General features: G+C 44.3%; 1 protein-coding gene and 3 non-coding genes across 5 annotated transcripts in view; 2 read left to right on the top strand and 2 right to left on the bottom strand.

Annotated features, from left to right (window-relative positions):
• The first annotated feature begins 488 nt into the window (after window positions 1–488).
• Window positions 489–20,645, top strand: part of LOC137312273 (zinc finger protein 268-like) — a 93,107-nt gene continuing 72,950 nt past the window's right edge. The window contains exons 1-3 of one of the 2 annotated variants that reach the window (XM_067978880.1): window positions 489–659; window positions 1,394–1,544; window positions 6,718–14,911. In XM_067978880.1, the coding sequence (XP_067834981.1) occupies window positions 7,066–9,057 (1,992 nt within the window). In that variant the 5' untranslated portion in view covers window positions 489–659; window positions 1,394–1,544; window positions 6,718–7,065 and the 3' untranslated portion in view covers window positions 9,058–14,911. Of the gene's footprint in view, window positions 660–1,393; window positions 1,545–6,717; window positions 14,912–20,645 lie in introns of those variants that run through there. The other variant, XR_010960688.1, reaches the window with a different exon arrangement.
• On the top strand, window positions 12,506–12,579 carry trnat-agu (transfer RNA threonine (anticodon AGU)). Its single transcript has one exon. It is a non-coding gene; the product is annotated as a tRNA-Thr (tRNA).
• On the bottom strand, window positions 13,602–13,683 carry trnas-cga (transfer RNA serine (anticodon CGA)). The gene has a single exon. It is a non-coding gene; the product is annotated as a tRNA-Ser (tRNA).
• Window positions 18,600–18,671, bottom strand: trnaa-ugc (transfer RNA alanine (anticodon UGC)). Its single transcript has one exon. It is a non-coding gene; the product is annotated as a tRNA-Ala (tRNA).

Here is a 20,645-nt window from a genome sequence, read left to right as displayed (position 1 = left end):
TCTCTGCCTCTTTCCCCCTCTCTCTCTGTTTCTCTCTTTCTGTGTGTGTGTCTCTCTCTCTCTCTGCCTCTCTCCCCCGTCTCTCTGTCCTTTTCTCTCTCTCTATCCCTCTCTCTCTCCCTCTGGCTCTCTCCCGCTCTCTCTGTCTTTATCTCTCTCTATCTCTCTCTCCATCATTCTCTCTCTCTCTCTGCCTCTCCCCCTCTCTCTCTCTGCCTCTCCCCTCTCTCTATGTCCTTTTCTCTCTCTCTGTTGTCTCTGAATTTTTCTTGATTGAAAAGTACTCTGAAATATTTCAGTCTCACTGTTTGAAGTAACAACAATTAAACAGACCAGAGAGGCCTCTCTCCGTCCCTCTCTCTCTCTCCGTCCGTCTCTCTCTCTCTGTCCCTCTCTCTCTCCCCCTCTCTCTGTTTTTCTATCTCATTTAAACAGAGAGAGTCTGACCGAACCGATCATTTTCTCTCTCTCTCTGTCTCTCACTCTATTCACCTTTCTGCAGCATTTTTATTTATTAAAATGTTTTCTATATTAAAACTTCAATTAGAGGCTGGAAACCTGTCAGTTAAATCTCGTTTCTCAACCTTTGGATGATTTGAGTGTTTGAAATGGTGCTGTGCCCTGAGCTCGGAACCTGTTTGCCATCCAGACCCGGGGAGGTGAGAATGAGATGGAGTCCCTGCTCCCTCCACAGCTCTTTACAGTAAACACACAGAGAGAATGAAATGGTCAAACACTGTCTGAGAAACAGCAGCCATTCCAGCTCTGCAGCCCTTGTGTATTCGGAGCAGATTCCGCCCAACTTTAGTTCTTTAAATGTGGACGCCGGGCAGGGTGGGATGTGACGGAGGTCCCTGGGGTGTTTGGGTCACGAGGGGAGAGGGGGAGACAGGCTGAGGGTGGGGGGGACTCGGTTTGGGGTGAGGGAAGAGGGGGAGACAGGCTGTGAGGGTTTCAAATCAGTAAAATAGGTCCTTGAAATGTGGCTCATTCCAGCAGACAGGTCTCCTGGTCAAACCAGTCCCTGAGGGAGACCCATTGAGATTCAGTCTAATATCTCAAAGGCTGAAGCAGGGAGCTCCCCGGGGGTCGGGGATGGCCGTGTGTCTCGTCCCAAACCCTCCCCAGGGGCGGGGACAATCTCTCAGTCTGCCGGGGTCCTTCAGCCTGTCCTGAGTGTATTTCTCCCTCTCTGTCTCTCTCCCAACTTTTCTCTCTTTTTAGATTCTCTGGTTTGTAATCGGGATTTGTGTCTCAGTATTGGTGCTGAGGGATTGTTGGTGTAACTGGGAGTGGGAATGGGTGTGGGGGAGTTCTGGGCTCTTGCTGTGCCTTTTTAATCCCTTGCTTTTGTATTTTAATCAATTCCCTCTCTCTCTCTCCCTCCCCTCAGGAAACTTTTCGATGAAATGCTGCAAGGAGATGATCCAGAAAGAGACATTTTGTGAGAAGGAGGAGGAAGAATCCTGGGCCAAGAATCGTTCTCTCGGCTGGGGACTGACTGACTGAGACCTTCACCGCAGCCTGGACCCGATGGGGGCCACGTGAGTAATGTTTAGGTTACTCTGGGGACACTGGGGATCACTGGGACATTCTGGGGACACTGGGGATCACTGGGACATTCTGGGGACACTGGGGGATCACTGGGACATTCTGGAGACACTGGAGGATCACTGGGACATTGTACAGGAGCTGACACTGAGACACACACTGACCGTCTGACAGTGCAGCGCTCCCTCAGTACCGACCGTCCGACAGAATATCACCATCTGTTCGAGCCCAAATTCCTCCCTTCGTTCATTGCAAGTGCAACTTTTCAGAAATAACACAAAGTGGATCAAACTATTATTCAGAGGCTGACAATGTGACATATCTGGGGTCTTAATTGAAATTAAAAGCTCTTTCAGGAAGCGTCCTGCAGCACGCAGAGAGCCCAAATGTGAAAACAGCCTCCAAATGTTTTCTTCGTTTGAAGTTTAATTTTTGAAAAGGTCACTGACAACTCAGAAAGAAATCGTGTTAATTCCGAAGCCATTTTGGGCCCCCATGTGAAATTGTATTGTAATGGAACCACACAGACACATGGGGAAGCTCGGGAGCAAACTGATTGGAATTTGAGATTTTAATCCCATATTCATTTGTGGCACAGCTCAGCTCAATTCAAACCCAATGTCTGTGCAAAGGACACGTGTCTCCTGACTGTACAGTCTGTGTGTGTGTGTGTGTGTGTCTCAGTCTCACTGGTCCCATAACATAACTTTAAAGCAGTAAAATTAACCAGAACCTGCTCCAAAGACAAAACCGATCCAGATCTTGAAGGTGTGATGATTTCCTCCTTCTCTCTGCTCTGTTGGTGGGAGGCTCATTTCCAGTCCCAGGTATTTGTCTATTCCCCATGTCTGATGGGTTGGTTCCTGTGAACAGTTTGTCAGAGAGTGTTTCACTGCCTCAGGGTGTTTGCAGAGAGAGAGAGAAGCAGCTCCCATCTTGGTCTGAAAGACCCAGTCAATGAGAGATTTATAAAACAATCCAGCCCAGTGGAGTTAAACCGAGTCCCCCATTAATCCAAACACACCATATTGTGAGCAAAATTCAACATTTCACAGGGCCAGTGAGTCCCAGACACGGATTGTACCCACCTCCCTAAATTAAACTCAACTCCTTACTGCAAAAAGTGTCTGTCAAAACACAGCCCGTTTAGGGACTGAACCCCTCAAATAACCGTTACACTCAACATTGCAATCTCTCAGTGAATCGTTCCCTTTTACCCACTGTGTGCTGTACATGAACAGGAGCTCACACTGAGGCACACACGGGCCGTACAGTACCAGACAGGAGTGAATCGTTTCCTTTTACCCACTGTGTGCTGTACATGTACAGGAGCTGACACTGAGACACACACGGGCCGTACAGTACCAGACAGGAGTGAATCGTTCCCTTTTACCCACTCTGTGCTGTACATGTACAGGAGCTGACACTGAGACACACACGGGCCGTACAGTACCAGACAGGAGTGAATCGTTCCCTTTTACCCACTCTGTGCTGTACACGTACAGTACAGTTGTGGTGGTGGTTGTTGTGGTGGCCCAAACGCAAAGGCCGCCGCTCTGGCATCGCTCTGGGATCCCCGGCTGCACCCTGGCCTCACTCTGGGCTGACTGGGTGCACTCTGGGACCCCGGCATCACTCTGGGGTCACTGGGACATTCTGGGGTCACTGCGGGATAACTGGCGACACTCTGTCGGCCTCTTGCCGCCATGTGACAAGATGGCGGCGGCTGCCATTTTTTCCAAGATTGTGGCCGCGCTTGCCGCTATTTTGCCCAAGATGGTGGCCGCGCCTGCCGCCATGTTTTCCAAGATGGCGGCCGTGCTTGCTGCCATTTTTTCCAAGATGGTGGCCATGCCGGCCGCCATTTTGTCCAAGACGGACTCCGAGCTTGCCTCCATTTTGTCCAAGCTGGCTTCATTTATTGTATGAATAATTGAAAAGTTTAAAATGTAATATAAATAACTCAATAGTTTCATTCATTAAATAAATAATGAATTGCTTATTTTATTATATCAATAATTAAATTGTTTTCAAGTGTTTAATTTATTATATGAATACTTCAAATGTTTCATTTATTATAAAGAGAATTCAATAGTTTAAATTATTCGATTGATTAATTTATTATATAAATAACCAAGAGTTTAATTTATTGTATAAAAAATTCAATCGCTAAATTTATTATATAAATCATTCAATTGTTTAATATATTATAAATAATTCAAGTGTTTAATTTTTTATGTAAATTATTGAATTGTTTAATTTATTATATGAATAATTAAATTGATTAATATTTGATAAATAATTCAGTAGTTTAATTATATAATAATTCAAGTGTATAATTTAATATATAAATAGCTCCGTTGTTTAATTTATTGTATAAATAATTCAATTTGTGAATTTATTATACAAATAAACAAGTGTTTAATTTATTAATGAAGCATTCAAGTGTATAATTTATTACATAAATAGTTCATTTGTTTAATTTATTATTTAAATAATTCAACTGTTTCATTTATGATCCAAATAATTCAATAGTTCAATTTATTATATAAATAATTAAACAGTTTTATTTATTAAATAAATAATTCAATAGTTTAATTCATTATATAAATAATCAATTGTTTAATTTCTTACATAACGACTTCAGTTGTTAAAATAAACTATTGAATTATTTTCATAAGAAATTAAGCATCTAAATAATTCAATTGATGAAATTATTATACAAATAAACAAGTGTTTAATTTATATAATAATGCATGTCTAATTTATTATATAAAAAACAATTGTTTAATTTATTATATAAATGATTGAACTGATTATTTGATTCTCTAAATAATTCAATTGTTTAATTTATTATATAAATAATTCATGTTTAATTCATTATATAAATAATTCAAGTGTTTCATTTATTATATAAAAAAATCAATTGTTTAATTTATTATATAAATAACCAATTGTTTAATTTATTATATAAATAACCAATTGTTTAGTTTATTATATAAATAACCAATTGTTTCATTTATTATATAAATAACCAATTGTTTAGTTTATTATATAAATAATCCAAGTGTTAAAATTATTATATAAAGAGGTCAAGTGTTTAAATTATATAATTAATTCAAAGGTGTAACTTATCATAGAAAGATTCAAGTGTTTATTTAATCATATTAATAATCCATTATTTAATTTATTGCATGAAGAATTTCAAAATGTTATTTATTATATAAATAATCAATTGTTTAATTCATTATATTCATAATGAATTAAACAATTTCATAATGAATTGTTTAATTGATTATATAAATAATTCAAAGGTTTAATTCATTACACATAATAAATTGTTTACTTTATTATATAATGAAGTCTCGTGTTTAATTTATTAGACAAATCATTCAAGTGTTTAATTTATGATATAAATAATTCAACTAAATATTGAATTCTTTATATAATAAATTAAACGAAGGAAAATTTATATAATGAATTAAACTATTGAATTATTTCTACAATAAATTAAACACTTGAATCCTTTATATAATAAATAAACACTAATTGTTTATGTAATAAATTAAACAATTGATTATTTAAAGAATTGAACTATTCAATTATTTATGAAATGAATTGAACGATTGAATTATTTATATTATAAATTAAACACTTGAATTATCTGCTTCCAATGTTTTTGTTTTTCGGCCTGGTATTAAGATCGTCAATGGCGGCTGCATCACCCAGCATGCATCGCGGTGCAGATTGTGCCCTATCTGAATCCGTGGAGCCCAGTGCGCAGGCGCAGTAGTGACTCATTATCGGGCAGTGTGTCCTGAGCATGCGCGGCCAGTCGAGGCTGCGGGAGGAGCGCGTTCGGTGCAGGTCAGAGGATCGGAGCAAGAGGCTCAATAAACCCCGGGGCCCGGGTCCGGGCTCAGGCCCAGGCTCAGGCTTTACAAACCCCGAGTGCGGCCCCAGACCCGAATATAAAACAGTGAACATTATCCCCCCCTCACTACCCGCCGGGAAATGAAGGGGAAATGGGGATCGGTCAGGGAGCGTCTGTAAATGAAGGAGAAATGGCGATCGGTCAGGGAGCGTCTGTAAATGAAGGAGAAACGGTGATCGGTCAGGGAGCGTCTGTAAATGAAGGAGAAATGGTGATCGGTCAGGGAGCGTCTGTGAATGAAGGAGAAATGGTGATCGGTCAGGGAGCGTCTGTAAATGAAGGAGAAATGGTGATCGGTCAGGGAGCGTCTGTAAATGAAGGAGAAATGGTGATCGGTCAGGGAGCGTCTGTAAATGAAGGAGAAATGGTGATCGGTCAGGGAGCGTCTGTAAATGAAGGAGAAATGGTGATCGGTCAGGGAGTGTCTGTAAATGAAGGAGAAATGGTGATCGGTCAGGGAGCGTCTGTAAATGAAGGAGAAATGGTGATCGATCAGGGAGCGTCTGTAAATGAAGGAGAAATGGTGATCGGTCAGGGAGCGTCTGTAAATGAAGGAGAAATGGTGATCGGTCAGGGAGCGTCTATAAATGAAGGAGAAATGGTGATCGGTCAGGGGGCGTCTGTAAATGAAGGAGAAATGGTGATCTCTATACCTTTAGTCATCCAGGGAGCTCTCGCTTTGGATGCTGTTCCTTTCCTCCTCGTGGGAATCTGTCTACTCTGCACCCAAACCAACTCCTCCTTGAAGGCCTCCCACTGTTCAATTACTGTTCTGCCTGCCAATTTTTGATACCAATCCACCTGGACAAGATCCCTTTTTAACTCACTGGAATTAGCCCTCCTCCAGTTAAGAATTTTCACATTTGACTGTCCCCTGTCCTTTTCCATAACTGTTCCAAACCAAATGAGATTATGATCACTGCTGCCCCACTGAAACATGCTCCACCTGCCTCACTTCATTCTCCACACCCAGCCCACTACTGTACTCACACTCTCTCACACCCTCTCACACTCACTCTCTCTCTCACACCCTTTCACTTATGGTTTAGGGCCACTGAAAGATGATGCAATGGGTTTGGATTTCAGCACAGGGAGGAGGGAGAGTGTGTGGGACGGGGATTTACAGCTTTGAGGAATGAGAGAGGAAATAATGTTCCATAGAAAGTAAAGTTATCTGATCTGAATTTCTATCCTGTAGTTACAGTGATAACTTTTATAAACTACTTTTACAGGGGAGGATTTGCAGAGGGAAACTCAAACCAAAGATCACGTCAAGATCTGACAGAGTCACTCGATTCATCAGGACCTGAATATCATCGACCTTTGAATGTGGAAGGAGAAATGTTTGTCTGTTCTGTCTGTGGGAGATGATTTTAGACATCAGTGTGAGTGGAAAAGCACCGAGACACACACCGAGTGAGAGTGTTCCAGTGCACTGACTGTGGAAAGAGCTTTAACCAGTTACACAGCCAGAAAAAACATCGCACCATTCACAGCGGGGAGAAACCGTACACGTGTTCTGTGTGTGGACGAGGCTTCAACTGATCATCAACCTGGAGAGACACAAGGACACCCAGACCATGGAGAAACCGTGGAAATGTGGGGACTGTGGGAAGGGATTCAATTACCCGTCCAGGCTGGAAATTCATCAACACAGTCACACTGGGGAGAGGCCGTTCACCTGCTCCGTGTGTGGGAAGGGATTCGCTCAGTCATCCGGCCTCCTGACACACCAGCGAGTTCACTCTGATGAGAGACCTTTTAAATGTTCTGACTGTGAGATGAGGTTTAAAAGCAAAATTAATCTGCTGATACACCAACGTACCCACACTGGGGAGAGGCCGTTCACCTGCTCCGTGTGTGGGAAGGGATTCACTATTTCATCCAGCCTCCAGACACACCAGCGAGTTCACACTGGGGAGAGACCTTTTAAATGTTCTGACTGTGAGAAGAGGTTTAAATGCAAAAGGAACCTGCTGACACACCAATGTACTCACACTGGGGAGAGGCCGTTCACCTGCTCCGTGTGTGGGAAGGGATTCACTCAGTCATCCGTCCTCCTGACACACCAGCGAGTTCACACTGGGGAGAGGCCGTTCACCTGCTCCGTGTGTGGGAAGGGATTCACTCAGTCATCCCTCCTCCTGACACACCAGCGAGTTCACACTGGGGAGAGGCCGTTCACCTGCTCTGTGTGCGGGAAGGGATACACTCGGTCATCCACCCTGCTGACACACCAGCGACTTCACTCTGATGAGAGACCTTTTAAATGTTCTGACTGTGAGAAGAGGTTTCAAAGCAAAAGTAATCTGCTGTCACACCAACGCACTCACACTGGGGAGAGACAGTTCATCTGCTCTGTGTGTGGGAAGGGATTCACTTGGTCATCTGAGCTTCTGACACACCAGCGAGTTCACGCTGGGGAGAGGCCTTTTAAATGTTCTGACTGTGAGAAGAGGTTTAAAAGCAAAATTGAACTGCTGAGACACCAACGCACTCACACTGGGGAGAGACCGTTCATCTGCACCGTGTGTGGGAAGAGATTCACTCAGTCGTCCATCCTGCTGACACACCAGCGAGTTCACACTGGGGAGAGGCCATTCACCTGCTCCTTGTGTGGGAAGAGATTCACTCGGTCATCCATCCTGCTGACACACCAGCGAGTTCACTCTGATGAGAGACCTTTTAAATGTTCTGACTGTGAGAAGAGGTTTAAAAGCAAAATTAATCTGCTGATACACCAACGTACCCACACTGGGGAGAGGCCGTTCACCTGCTCCTTGTGTGGGAAGAGATTCACTCAGTCTTTCATCCTGCTGAGACACCAGCGAGTTCACTCTGATGAGAGATCTTTTAAGTGTTCTGACTGTGAGAAGAGGTTTAAAAGCAAAATTGAACTGCTGAGACACCAACGCACTCACACTGGGGAGAGACCGTTCATCTGCACCGTGTGTGGGAAGAGATTCACTCAGTCGTCCAACCTGCTGAAACACCAGCGAGTTCACACTGGGGAGAGGCCGTTCACCTGCTCCTTGTGTGGGATGAGATTCACTCGGTCATTCATCCTGCTGAGACACCAGCGAGTTCACTTCGATGAGAGACCTTTTAAATGTTCTGACTGTGAGAAGAGGTTTAAAAGCAAATTTAATCTGCTGACACACCAACGCACCCACACTGGGGAGAGGCCATTCTCCTGCTCTGTGTATGGGAAGGGATTCGCTGGGTCATCAACCCTGCTGAAACACCAGCGAGTTCACACTGGGGAGAGGCCGTTCACCTGCACCTTGTGTGGGATGAGATTCACTCGGCCATCCAACCTGCTGAGACACCAGCGAGTTCACTCCGATGAGAGACCTTTTAAATGTTCTGACTGTGAGAAGAGGTATAAAAGCAAATTTAATCTGCTGACACACCAACGCACTCACACTGGGGAGAGGCCGTTCACCTGCTCAGTGTGTGGGAAGGGATTCGCTTGGTCATCCTCCCTGCTGAAACACCAGCGAGTTCACACTGAGAGACCTTTAAATGTTCTGACTGTGGGAAGAGATTTAAAATCAGAAACGAACTGCTGAGACATCGACGCTCTCACACTGGGGAGAGACTGTTCACCTGCTCCGTGTGTGGGAAGAGATTCACTCGATCATCCCACCTTCTGAAACATTAACTTGTTGACACTATTGAGTGACCTTTTAATGCAGTGACTGTGAGAAGAGCTTTAAAAGCAGAAATGAACTGCTGACACATCAACGCATGCCCATTGGTTGAGAGACTGTTCACCTGCTCCGTGTGTGGGAAGGGATTCACTCAGTCATCACACGTGCTGAGACACCAGCGAGTTCACGAAATGAGCAGGTCCAACGAGCCGGTCTGTAACACAGGCCAATGACTCAGTGCAGCTCGTGACCCAGTCACTGGGCTCCGTTATAGCCTCTCCTGTCAGTAACACACAAAGAGAAATTGTAAATCTGAAACAGAAAGAGATAATGTATAACACTTCATATCAACCACCAGTTTTTCCCTCTTTCCGGCTTTTAAAACAATCTGTTTCACAGTTTGTCAAACCCGAAACAGCCTCTGGGATTTGCTGATTGAGAATTTCAGTGGAAATTGGGACCGTCATTAAGTATCGGAACAAATATCCCCGCTGAGGTTTCGGGATTGTTACTGGTTTATTTATATCAGTGAGTGACCGATTTTAAACCAGGTGAGGGTGTAAACTTAAGGTAAGAGCCTGGGATACACAAGAGACTCTTCAATGTATCAAGTTAAATTACACTGATTCCACCAACATTGGACATCACATCCCTCAAACATTGTTACCTGTTGCTGTATAAAACTGTTGAGGGTGGAAATGGGAAATAACTGAAAAAAACTTCATTGTATCAAAGTTAATTCTGATCATTATTATTATACAAACATTCAACAGCCTATCCCTTAAAAAGGACCCAATATCAAACCAGTCCCCAGTCCTTGGGCCTGTGCCGATGTTGTGATTTGCACCCGCTTCTGACTGACTTGGTATCAGACGCACTCCCGTCAACAGTAAACGGATGGAGCCGGATCCATAAGAGAAAAGTGAGGACCGACCTCCGCGGTTCTCCCAGAGTGCGGGAGGCGGAGTAACAGCAGCAGACAGAGAGATCTCTCTAAACCAGCCGCTGCCGCCGGAGAGAAGCGAGTCCCGTTCCGAGCCGTGTCTGTCAGGCGCCCGCTGACCCTCTCTTCACTGAAGGGGACCGATTCAGCACCAACTCACACACCCACCATTGGATCATTGAATCACCTTCAACACCTGAATTACATCACCACTTAATCCTCTATACACGAGGAAATACAAACCTTGTCCACGCAACTTGCCCTCATAATGTAACCATTTTAGCCCCGGTATCATTCTGGTCTTTCTGCGCTGCACCTCCTGCAAGGCCAATATATCCTTCCTGAGGTCTGGTGCCCAGGACTGAATGCCGTACTCTGAATGTGGCCTTAACAGAGTTTATAGAATTCTAACATAACTTCCACCCTTTTGAATTCCAGTTCCCTTGAGATAAAGGCCGATATTCCATTAGCCATTTTAATTATTTTTTGCACCTGTCTGCCAACTCTTCCTGATTTCCCGAAGTATCTCTGCTCACCCACAGTTCCTGGCTTCTCACCATTTCGAAAATACTCTGATTTATCTTGCTTCGGGCCAAAGTGGATGGCCTCACACTTCCCCAGATTGAAACTTTGAACAGTCTGGGGCTCTTTTGTATAGAAAAGAGAAGGCTGAGGGTGACCTGATACAGGACTTTAAGATTATGCAAGGGTTTGATAGGTCAGATGTAGATAAGGTGTTTGTACTTTTGGGAGTGGGGACGTCAGAACTTAGGGCCATGAATATAATAGTCATCAATAAATCCAATCTGGCATTCAAGAGAAACATATTTATCCAGAGAGGCGTTAGAATGTGCAGCTCTCTCCCACACGGAGTAGTTAAGGCGAATATCATGGATGCATTTACGGTGAAGTGAGATAAACACATGGAGGAGAAAGGAATATTCGGGTTTGCTCATCGGGTTAGATGAAGAGGGGTTGGAGGAGGCTCGTCTGCAGCATAAACACCGGTATAGTCTAGTTGGGCCGAATTGCCTGTTTCTGTGATGTACATTCGATGTAATTCTATGTAAGCTCCATCTGACACAGTTTTACCAACTCACTGAATCTATCAATTTCCTTTTACAACTTTATGCTCCCATCTACACTACTCACTGTGCCTCCTAACTTGGTGTCGTCAACAAACCTGGATATACCGCTCTCTATTCCTTTATCTGCCTCATTTATACAGATCCCTGGGGGACACCACTAATCAAATCCTGTCAATTTGAGTACATCCCCATTAACCCGACTCTCTGTCTCCTACCTCCAAACCAACTCCCTCCCAATGTCAATGGGTTGCTTTGAATTCCACATGTCAACAGAAATGAGAATAGTCTCTGATGTTAAACCTTAACGAATGCCTCTGGAAGTCAATATACACATAACCCCCATAGACACTCCATCATTTACCACGTTAGTTACATCTTCAAAAAGTTCAACTATTTTCGTTGGACTTGACTTACACTTTACAAATCCATGCTGACTCTCTCTGATCAATTCATGTTTATCCAAGTGCTCAGTCATTCTTTCCCCAATGACAGATTCTGGTAACTTCCCCACAACAGACGTCAGACCAATAGGTCTATAATTTCCTGTTTTATCTCTCCTACCCTTCCTAATTAATGGAATGATATTTGAATTTTTTCAATCCATGGAACAATTCCTGAATCAAGAGAGTTTTGAACGATCATGACTAAAGCATGTACAATTTCCTCACCTATTCCCCTTAGTCCCCTGGGATGGTAAACATCAGGCCCTGGAGATTTGTTTATCTTTAGTCTAATTGTTTTCTCCAATACCATTATTTTACTTACACTGAATCCCCTTGATTTATTTTCAGTTTTCCTCGTGTCTCTGGTTTATTATCCTCATGCTTTTCTGTGAGGATTTAGCAAGTCTGCCATTTCCTGATTTTCAATTACAATATCACCTCCATCTGTCTTTAAGGGGCCCACATTACTCTTCGTCACCCTTCTTTCTCTTAATATACGTGTAAAAACCTTGAAAGTTGTCCTTAATTTCATTCACAAGTTTTTCTCGTTTTCCCTCTTTGCACCTTTTACGATTTTTTTTAGTTTCGGCACCACAATAAACAACACTTCACTGTGAAATTTGCTCAATTAGTTCTTCAGTGTCAGAGCGAGAATTGTCCATCCCTAATTTATTTAAAGTAACAAACAAACACAAGCACAAATATTCATTCGTCTATCAAAGCACTGATGGACACAGAAAGATAAACACAGCTTGAAACGCAGTCAGTATCGGGATTCACAGGGAAACGGGCAAGCGAAAGAGACAAAGATCAAACAGTCTGAACCCACAACAGAATGTGACGTGTAGCTGATAGATATTAATGAGAGGAGGTGGGAAACAGTACCATGAATTGGTACCGTGGCTTAGTTGGTTAAAGCACCTGTCTAGTAAACAGGAGATCCTGTGTTCAACTCCCAGCGGTGCCTTTGTGTAATTCGTGGTGTTTAGTGAATTTGAGAAGCACACAGTGCTGTGTTTTGTTCAGGATCCAACACGGAACTGATCAGGAGGTCTTTTCAAAAATGCCTTTTCATCATACAGACAGCCCTCTCATAGAATGTGTCCGTGACACGTTCTTGTTTCTGGGCTCGTTGAGGTCGGGGTATAATTCTTGATTCGATGTTTCATACCCTGGAGAAACCCTAATTTAGCCCTGGACTTTGGATCTTGATCTGCGGTTCAAAGTTTTGCGAAGAGGGAAAAGGAGTCCCCAAATCACTCCACCTGAATCTCAAGCGCTTTTGAAAGAAATTCAGTTCAAACAATCAGGACTTTAAAGGCACCTCAATGACCTGCACTTTCATTGAACGAGCTTTGCTTCCAATTACATTCAACCTTGAAACCGCTCTGGGTTTTCCCCTCACTGAAGCAGAGTGTGGCCGCTCTGTATCTGTGAGCATGTCGGTGACGAGGTTCGCTCTGATATTGGTCGCTTTCAATTTTTAAGATCTCGCCAAGCTCAGGGAAAAGAAACCGGGTATCGAATTGTCCCTGTAAGTGATGAATTGAAGGGATTGGTGCTCCAAGCAGATCTGGAAAATTCACAGTGCGGTCACTCAGGAATTCCAAATCCACCCTCTCGCCACTCCCCCCGTCTCAGTCTTTCCATCTTTACCCTTCACTGCCGGTGTTCCAGGTTCGATCATCCGTGGCCGTTCAACGAAGCCTGAGAAGTCCATGAGGGAAAAACACAGCGAGTCAAGAGACAGAGACAAGGTGGGATCAAAGTATAGGAAGAAATAGGATCAATGTCAAGTTCTGCGAACGGGCAGAATTTAAGATGGAGCTTGGGAGAGATTCCTTCACGTGTCTTGCAATTTTGCAAGAGACCATTGGGCTCCGAATTAAAAGCATGAGCCGCGCTGGAGAGTCTCTCTGAGAGAGGGAATGCGGTTCGTCAACTCCAGTTCATCGTTATTTGAGCAGTAAACATAACTTTAAGAAGTCGCGCTGCGAGGAGGATTCGAACGTACGCAGGAAATCCCCAGGGGATTTCGAGTCCAACGCCTTAACCACTCGGCCATCGCAGCTACAAACATCTGTTATGCACGGCTGTAAATCAGAATGTGTAGGTTTATCACAAGCGATCTGTGATACAATGTTCTCTCAGACAGGTGAAAGGCCCTGATCCCTGGTCTGTGCTGACTCTCTGATGGTTTACTGGGTAAAGGCCCTGATCCCTGGTCTGTGCTTTTTCCCTGATAGTTTAGTGGGATTCATTCTGTATCTCTCAGTCTCTGGTACTGTGTGTGAGTGTGGGATTCATTCTGTATCTGTCACTCACTGATACTGTGTGTGAGTTTGGGATTCATTCTCTGTCTTGTCAGCAGTGTGTGTGAGAGTTTGTGATTCATTCTTTATAGGCAGTCTCTCATACTGTGTGTTAGTGTGGGATTCTTTCGGTATCTGTCAGTCTCTGTTTCTCCATGTGAGTGTGGGACTCATTCTTTATATACAGTCCCCAGTACTGTATGTGGGAGTTGAATTCATCCTAAATATGCAGTTACTCATACTGCATGTTAGTGTGGGATTCATACTGTACCTATCAGTCCCTGGTACTTGATGAGAGTGTGGGATTAACTCTGTGTCTGTCAGTCTCTAGTACTGTATGTGAGTTTGGGATTCCTTCTGTATCTGTGAGTGTTGGATTCATTCTGTGTCTGTGTGTCTCTGGTACTGTATCTGAATGTGAGTTTCATTCTGTATCTGTACATAATTATTCTCTCAGATTACATTATTGCGTTCAATACTTCAGCTTTAATATCTTAATGTTTGAAGAGTTTTACTCCTTATTTAATTTGTAAATATGGACGAACTTTAGGATTTAATGTTGGAGGTTTTAATCAGATAATTTGTGTGCTTTTTGGACCACTATTAAATCTGTATCTCTGTGAGTACGATTGTGGATGATAATGAATCTTTCAAACTGATATGGTGACATTTTTGAATTGGTTTGTAATGTGCAGATCAGTCTGTAGAAATGGAATTGATACTGTATCTTTCAGTCTAATATTGTATGAGATTTTTGGACTGGTATATAATGTGTATCTCAGTCTGCACTAATAGAATTGATACTCTATCTTTAAATTTCATTCTACGAGTGCATTCTGAACAGGTATCTAATTTGTTTCTCAGGTTTACTATCTTTCAGTATTTCTCAATCGATACTGTACGTGAGGTTTGGATTTGTTTGCAATTTGTAGCAAATGGTTCACTTTTCGAATGGATATTTCATGTATTAAAGTCATGTGTGAGAGAGTTCTGGGATAGTATTCAATTGGAATCTCAGGTACATTATTGGGATTCATTCTGTCCCTTTCAATCGGATACCATGTGTGATTTCTCTCTGGTATTTAATTCGTAGCTGTGTTGCCCGATTGTGAGATTGACACAGTTTCTTTCAATCTGAGAGTGTGATTTTGGACTGGGATTTTTGTATCTGCCTGTCAGCGGGACTGAGTTCGGGGCAAATGGAACAGTGTCTGCCTCACCCGCTCTGTTTGAATGTTGGATTGAAAGTGTGTCTCTGGAACTTGGGATCAGTGTGGGACTGAGTACTTCTGCTGTCTGAGACTGTGGAACTGATGACCTGTCTGTGTCTCTGTGCTCTGTGGGTGATAATGTACCTCCTGTGTGTGAGAAGGAGCTGGCTGCACTCCTCCTTGTGCCTCGGGTGGAGGAAACATCACATTCATTCTGGATCATTCAAGGATTCGCCTGCAGGAAGAAAAATGATCTGTTGTAACTCAAGAAACAGCGAGGTTGAAAATAGAATAGAGATCAGTTTAATATCTCTAATGATCATTTTGAATATCCACAAATGAAAACCAGTGATACAAACAGTGTCAGTGTCTGACTCCACTGCAGCACTCAGCTTCTGCACACCAGGTGTGTTGGGCTATTTTACAACAATTTAGTGACATCCAGACACAACCCAACCCCTGCACTGATCCATGAATGGGACCACCCGATGGGGCAGGGACCTTTGTCCAGGTCAGGTTTCTCATCCCCTCTCCCATGGGACTAACCGTTCAACCGAAACCAAACAGCCGCTGTTTAAATTGTGTCCTTCACACTTCTCACCTGCTGCCTGCAATAGATGCTCTTTGTATAACTCCCCACATCCTTACTGTCCGGCTCTGTTCCCACTCTTCACTGTCCAATAACAATAAACAGGGTGAGATTGGAACTAAACCAGGACCATTCACTCCTGGTTTGGGGAGTGAAAGCAGCAATGGTTTTAATAGCAGGTTCTTCCCATTCTCTCTCCCTTCCCCTGGACACACCCTGTCCACACACAGCCCGAGAATGACCTCTCCCTTCCCCCCTCTCACTCCATGTTCCGGGACCAGTTCCTGATCCACTCCGCCTCTTACAAACAGCCCCCGGACTCCCCCTGCCCTTCCCCCGGACTCAATGCCGATCTCTGAGCCCATCTGCGGACACGGTCCCGGAGCGATGAGCTGCTGTAACGAGGCTGCTCTTTGCTCCCTTCCCCCGGGGGCCGTGATCTCTCCATTCCCGCCTGTCTGAGCAAAGGAAGTGGGTCTGGGGGAAAGGTCAGAGGGAATGGGCTCCACAGGCAGTGCAGGAACAGGCACCAGAATGGGAAACAGATGGGATTCCACCAGTGCCCAACGCTGGAATCCAGACTGACTTTACAATCTCCAACTATTAAACTCGAGGTTTCCATCCCTGCTGTTTCTCTCGGGGTCTTTTGATGGGAAAGAGTCTTTCAGAGATAAAGTGAGCGGCTGTGGAATGAGCCAATGGGTTCTGTTCATTCTTGGCTCCCTTACTGATAAAGTAACGTTTGACTCCGAAACTGGAGGGAGGATTCCTCAAACCAATCCTGGAGAAACGGGGGAGGAAAGTGGGAGTCGGTGTATTTGCTGGGACCGTGTAGGATCAATATCAGGCAGCAACAGTCCCAGTTTATTTCAATCGGAGTGAAACTCTCGGTCACTGAGAGTAATACAGAACGGCCCTGAGCTGCAAGATTGCAGAGGGGACAACATGCAAGAGAGGGTTAAATGTGTGACACTGTCCCTGAGAGTGGGATTAATAATGTGTCTGTCTCTGAAATAATATCAGTGAGAGATGAGACTGCATCTTCTGTCACTCCACCTTGGAATAGCAATTGGAATGAAATATTTTCCAATTTGTTACTGGGTGAAAACGGGACATTACAGGTCAGTTTCTCTCTCTCTCTTTTGTACAGATTATGAAGGTGGGATACTGTTCCTGAGAGTGATACAGAGACACTGATAGGAAGTGTAATTCTGATACTGTGCCTGTCTGTTTTTATCTCTCTCCAGCGCTGTACATGAAGGTGGAATATTGTTACTGAGTGTGAAACGGACATACTGATGGGAAGTGTAATTCTGATACTGTGTTTGTTTGTCTGTGTCTCTCTCTGTCTGTCTTTCCCTCTCCCCAGTGCTGTACAAGGAGGCGGGATACTGTTACTGAGCATAATATAGACACACTGATAGAAAGGGAAAGACTGATTCTGTGTCTGTGAACAAACCTCCGGTGCTATTGGTGAGACGGTCACTGTCCCTTTTACTGTATATCAGCCGGTCTGACGGGGCATTCATCATTCGCCAGTCCTGTAAGGAAAGGTGGAGAGAAACCGTCTGTAACTGTCTGACACTGGACTGTCTGTGAGTGTTGAATTTATTCAGTAACTTGTCGTGTCTGGGTGTTGAGAACGGGATGGAGAGGACACCAGTTACTATTATCTGTCAGTCAGTTTAGGAGGAGAGAGAAACACAGAGAGACTGGAGGAGCCCAGAGCGGATAATTTTAATTTTCATCTTAACCAAACGGACAATACAATAATGTAAAAGGAGGAGGACAAGGTGAGGCACAGACAGCATTGAGTCTCATTTCACTATAGACGGACACAGGACTTGTCCCAGGTGAGGGTTTTGTGTTTAAAGATCACTTCACGAAAAACACCTTGACGATCTGGGGTTACAGACGGACATGACGGGCAGGAAAAGACCAGCTCGTTCATCAATCCTGCCCCACATGCCTGGAGCATCGTGACTGGACACTTCCTACACACACCACCAGCCCCACCCACCGGGAACATGGAATCTCCTGGGAGCGGTTACAAACCAGAAAAAAATCCAGGGCCAATCAGGAGGGGAAATTCTGGGAAATTCCTCCCCGACTCCCTCAGGCTATCGAATCGAGTCCAGTGGATCACACTGACCATGCGTAGGTTAACTGTAAAACCACTCACCTTCCATATGATGCGATCTCTGCCCCAGTCAAGAACCGGTCCAGATCCCTCGAGAAGGCAGGGAGAGAGTCAGCACTTACCGCACCAAAGAGAGTCAGAGTCAGCGCCCACCGCACCAGAGAGAGTCAGAGTCAGCGCCCACCGCACCAGAGAGAGTCAGAGTCAGCACCCACCGCACCAGAGAGAGTCAGAGTCAGCACCCACCGCACCAGAGAGAGTCAGCACCCCCCGCACCAGAGAGGGTCAGCACCCACCGCACCAGAGAGGGTCAGAACCCACCACACCAGAGAGGGTCAGCACCCACCGCACCAGAGAGAGTCAGCACCCCCCGCACCAGAGAGGGTCAGCACCCCCCGCACCAGCCGGGAATACATTCCAGATGCTCACTCCTCTCTGGGAAAAGAAGAAGCTCCCAACATCCAGACTATTCTTCCCTCTTTGTGGTCGGAACGCCGGTCCGCTGCTTCCCCCCGATCTGTGAAACTGGAAATAATCTATCACTGGGCAAGCTGTTCAACCATGAGATGGGAGCCATTGAAACACCGTGGGCGCTCTCCCATTGAATGATATTCTGTGCGGAGCGTTCGGTTTTTCGCGAGGTGAAGAAACTCTTGTCTCACCTTGTGTGTAAATGTGAGGCGAGTCTCAGATGATATTCTCACAGTTGAATCTAAAATTTGAAATTAACTTGTTTGGAGTTGCCGGGGATTGAACCCGGGACCTCATACATGCAAAGCATGCGCTCTTCCACTGAGCGACATCCCCACGGGTCAAAAGGTACCTGAGAAATAAACAAGCAGACACTTTAGAAGTGAAGCCGTGAGCTTTCTGCTCCGTCTCTCCAGGACATCGAGATGCCCAGCGGTCCCGCGTGTTCACAATGTTCAACCTCTGCTTCAGTTCACGGGGTTTCTGCTCCTCTTTACTTTGAACTTTCCAAAAAAAATCTGCGGAAATAAAAAAACCCAATCGCTAATGGTCAGTGACAAGGCTGAAATCCAACCTCTGAATCATAAAGTGAGATGGAAGAATGACAGAGCGTCAAACAGGAACAAGAGCTGGGACTGCTCGCTCGATATTGCACCGTCACACATTCCCCTCAGTCGGCGGCTGCTTTGAGTTGAGCTGTTGAGGGGACCGTGAGATGAAGTCCCGCTCCGGGACAATTTAATGCTTGTGGAGCCTCAGAAGTTGGAACTCGCTGAGCTCAAAAAGCGTCATTCAACTTTCCGTGGGTAATTCTGGTGAAAAATTATTTAGGAAGATGCTGAGAGTTGAACCCAGGACCTCAACACATGCAAAACATGCGCTCGACCACTGAACTAAATCCCCAGATCACAAAACCCTCTAACCAAGGAAAGAAGAACTGATTGTCCTCATTTTATGAGGCCACCCGTGGTGGGTGTGCACTCCACTCTGCATTTTACTGGAGAAATAATCAATTTATATTATGTAACTATCCCCCACTCACTGCATTTTACTGGAGAAATAATCAATTTATATTATGTAACTATGCCCCACTCACTGCATTTTACTGGAGAAATAATCAATTTATATTATGTAACTATCCCCCACTCACTGCATTTTATGCCTGAGAGACACCTTGATTTAATGAACCTTCAGTCCCTTTATCTACATGTCTTTTAGACATTATGCTATCACAGCACATTCCTCCCTTAGGTCTGTTCATTCCCACTTTACTGTTGTCAGCATCCTTTTAGTTTTAACTGCAAACTTGACTATAATAACCATCATGCATCCTTCTCGGCCCACCAGCACTTTCTTATTGAACACACGTTACATGGTTCATTCTATATTAATACACAGTACAGTTTACATTTATAGATACATAGATTCACAGTACATTTTGTTCTACTTCTACTATTGATTATAATTATACTAAATTCTATCTGTTAATGGGTTAATCCTTACACGTTGTTCTTCCTGACTCGAAACACCGTAGTTCAATCCTGGATGTGATTAACTGCAGAATCCAACCCCTGCAGTCACTTGTGAACTCGCTGGTGTCTCAGCACATGTGATGACTGAGTGAATCCCTTCCCACACACGGAGCAGGTGAACAGTCTCTCCACAATGTGCGTGAGTTGATGTGTCAGCAGTTCATTTCTGCTTTTAAAGCTCTTCTCAAAGTTACTGCATTAAAAGATCACTCAATAGTGTGAACAAGTTGATGTCTCAGAAGGTCAGATGAATTTGTGAATCCCTTCCCACACATGGAGCAGGTGAACAGTCTCTCCCCAGTGTCAGTGTGTTGGTGTTTCAGATCATTTGTTTTAAAGCCCTTCTCACAGTCAGAACATTTCAGAGGTCTCTTATCAGAGTGAACTCGCTGGTGTCTCAGCAGGTGTGATGACCGAGTAAATCTCTTCTTACACAGGGAGCAGGTGAACGGCCTCTCCCTAACGTGAGTGTGTCGATGTCTTCACAATTTGTATCTGCATTTAGAGCTCTTCGTGCAGTCAGAACATTCAAAAGGTCTCTCCCCAGTCTGAACAAGTTGATGTTTCAGCAGGGAGGATGAATGAGTGAATCTCTTCTTACACACGGAGCAGGTGAACGGCCTCTCCCCAGTGTGAACTCGCTGGTGTGACAAAAGTTGTGATGACAGTGTGAATCTCTTCCCGCACACGGAGCAGGTGAACGGCCTCTCCCCAGTGTGAGTGCGTCGATGAGTTTCCAGCTCTGAAGGGTAATTGAATCCCTTCCCACAGTCCCCAC

Source organism: Heptranchias perlo, unplaced genomic scaffold, assembly GCF_035084215.1.
Source record: "Heptranchias perlo isolate sHepPer1 unplaced genomic scaffold, sHepPer1.hap1 HAP1_SCAFFOLD_414, whole genome shotgun sequence".
Taxonomy (NCBI): Eukaryota; Metazoa; Chordata; class Chondrichthyes; order Hexanchiformes; family Hexanchidae; genus Heptranchias; species Heptranchias perlo.
This window is presented reverse-complemented; position numbering and strand designations above follow the sequence as displayed.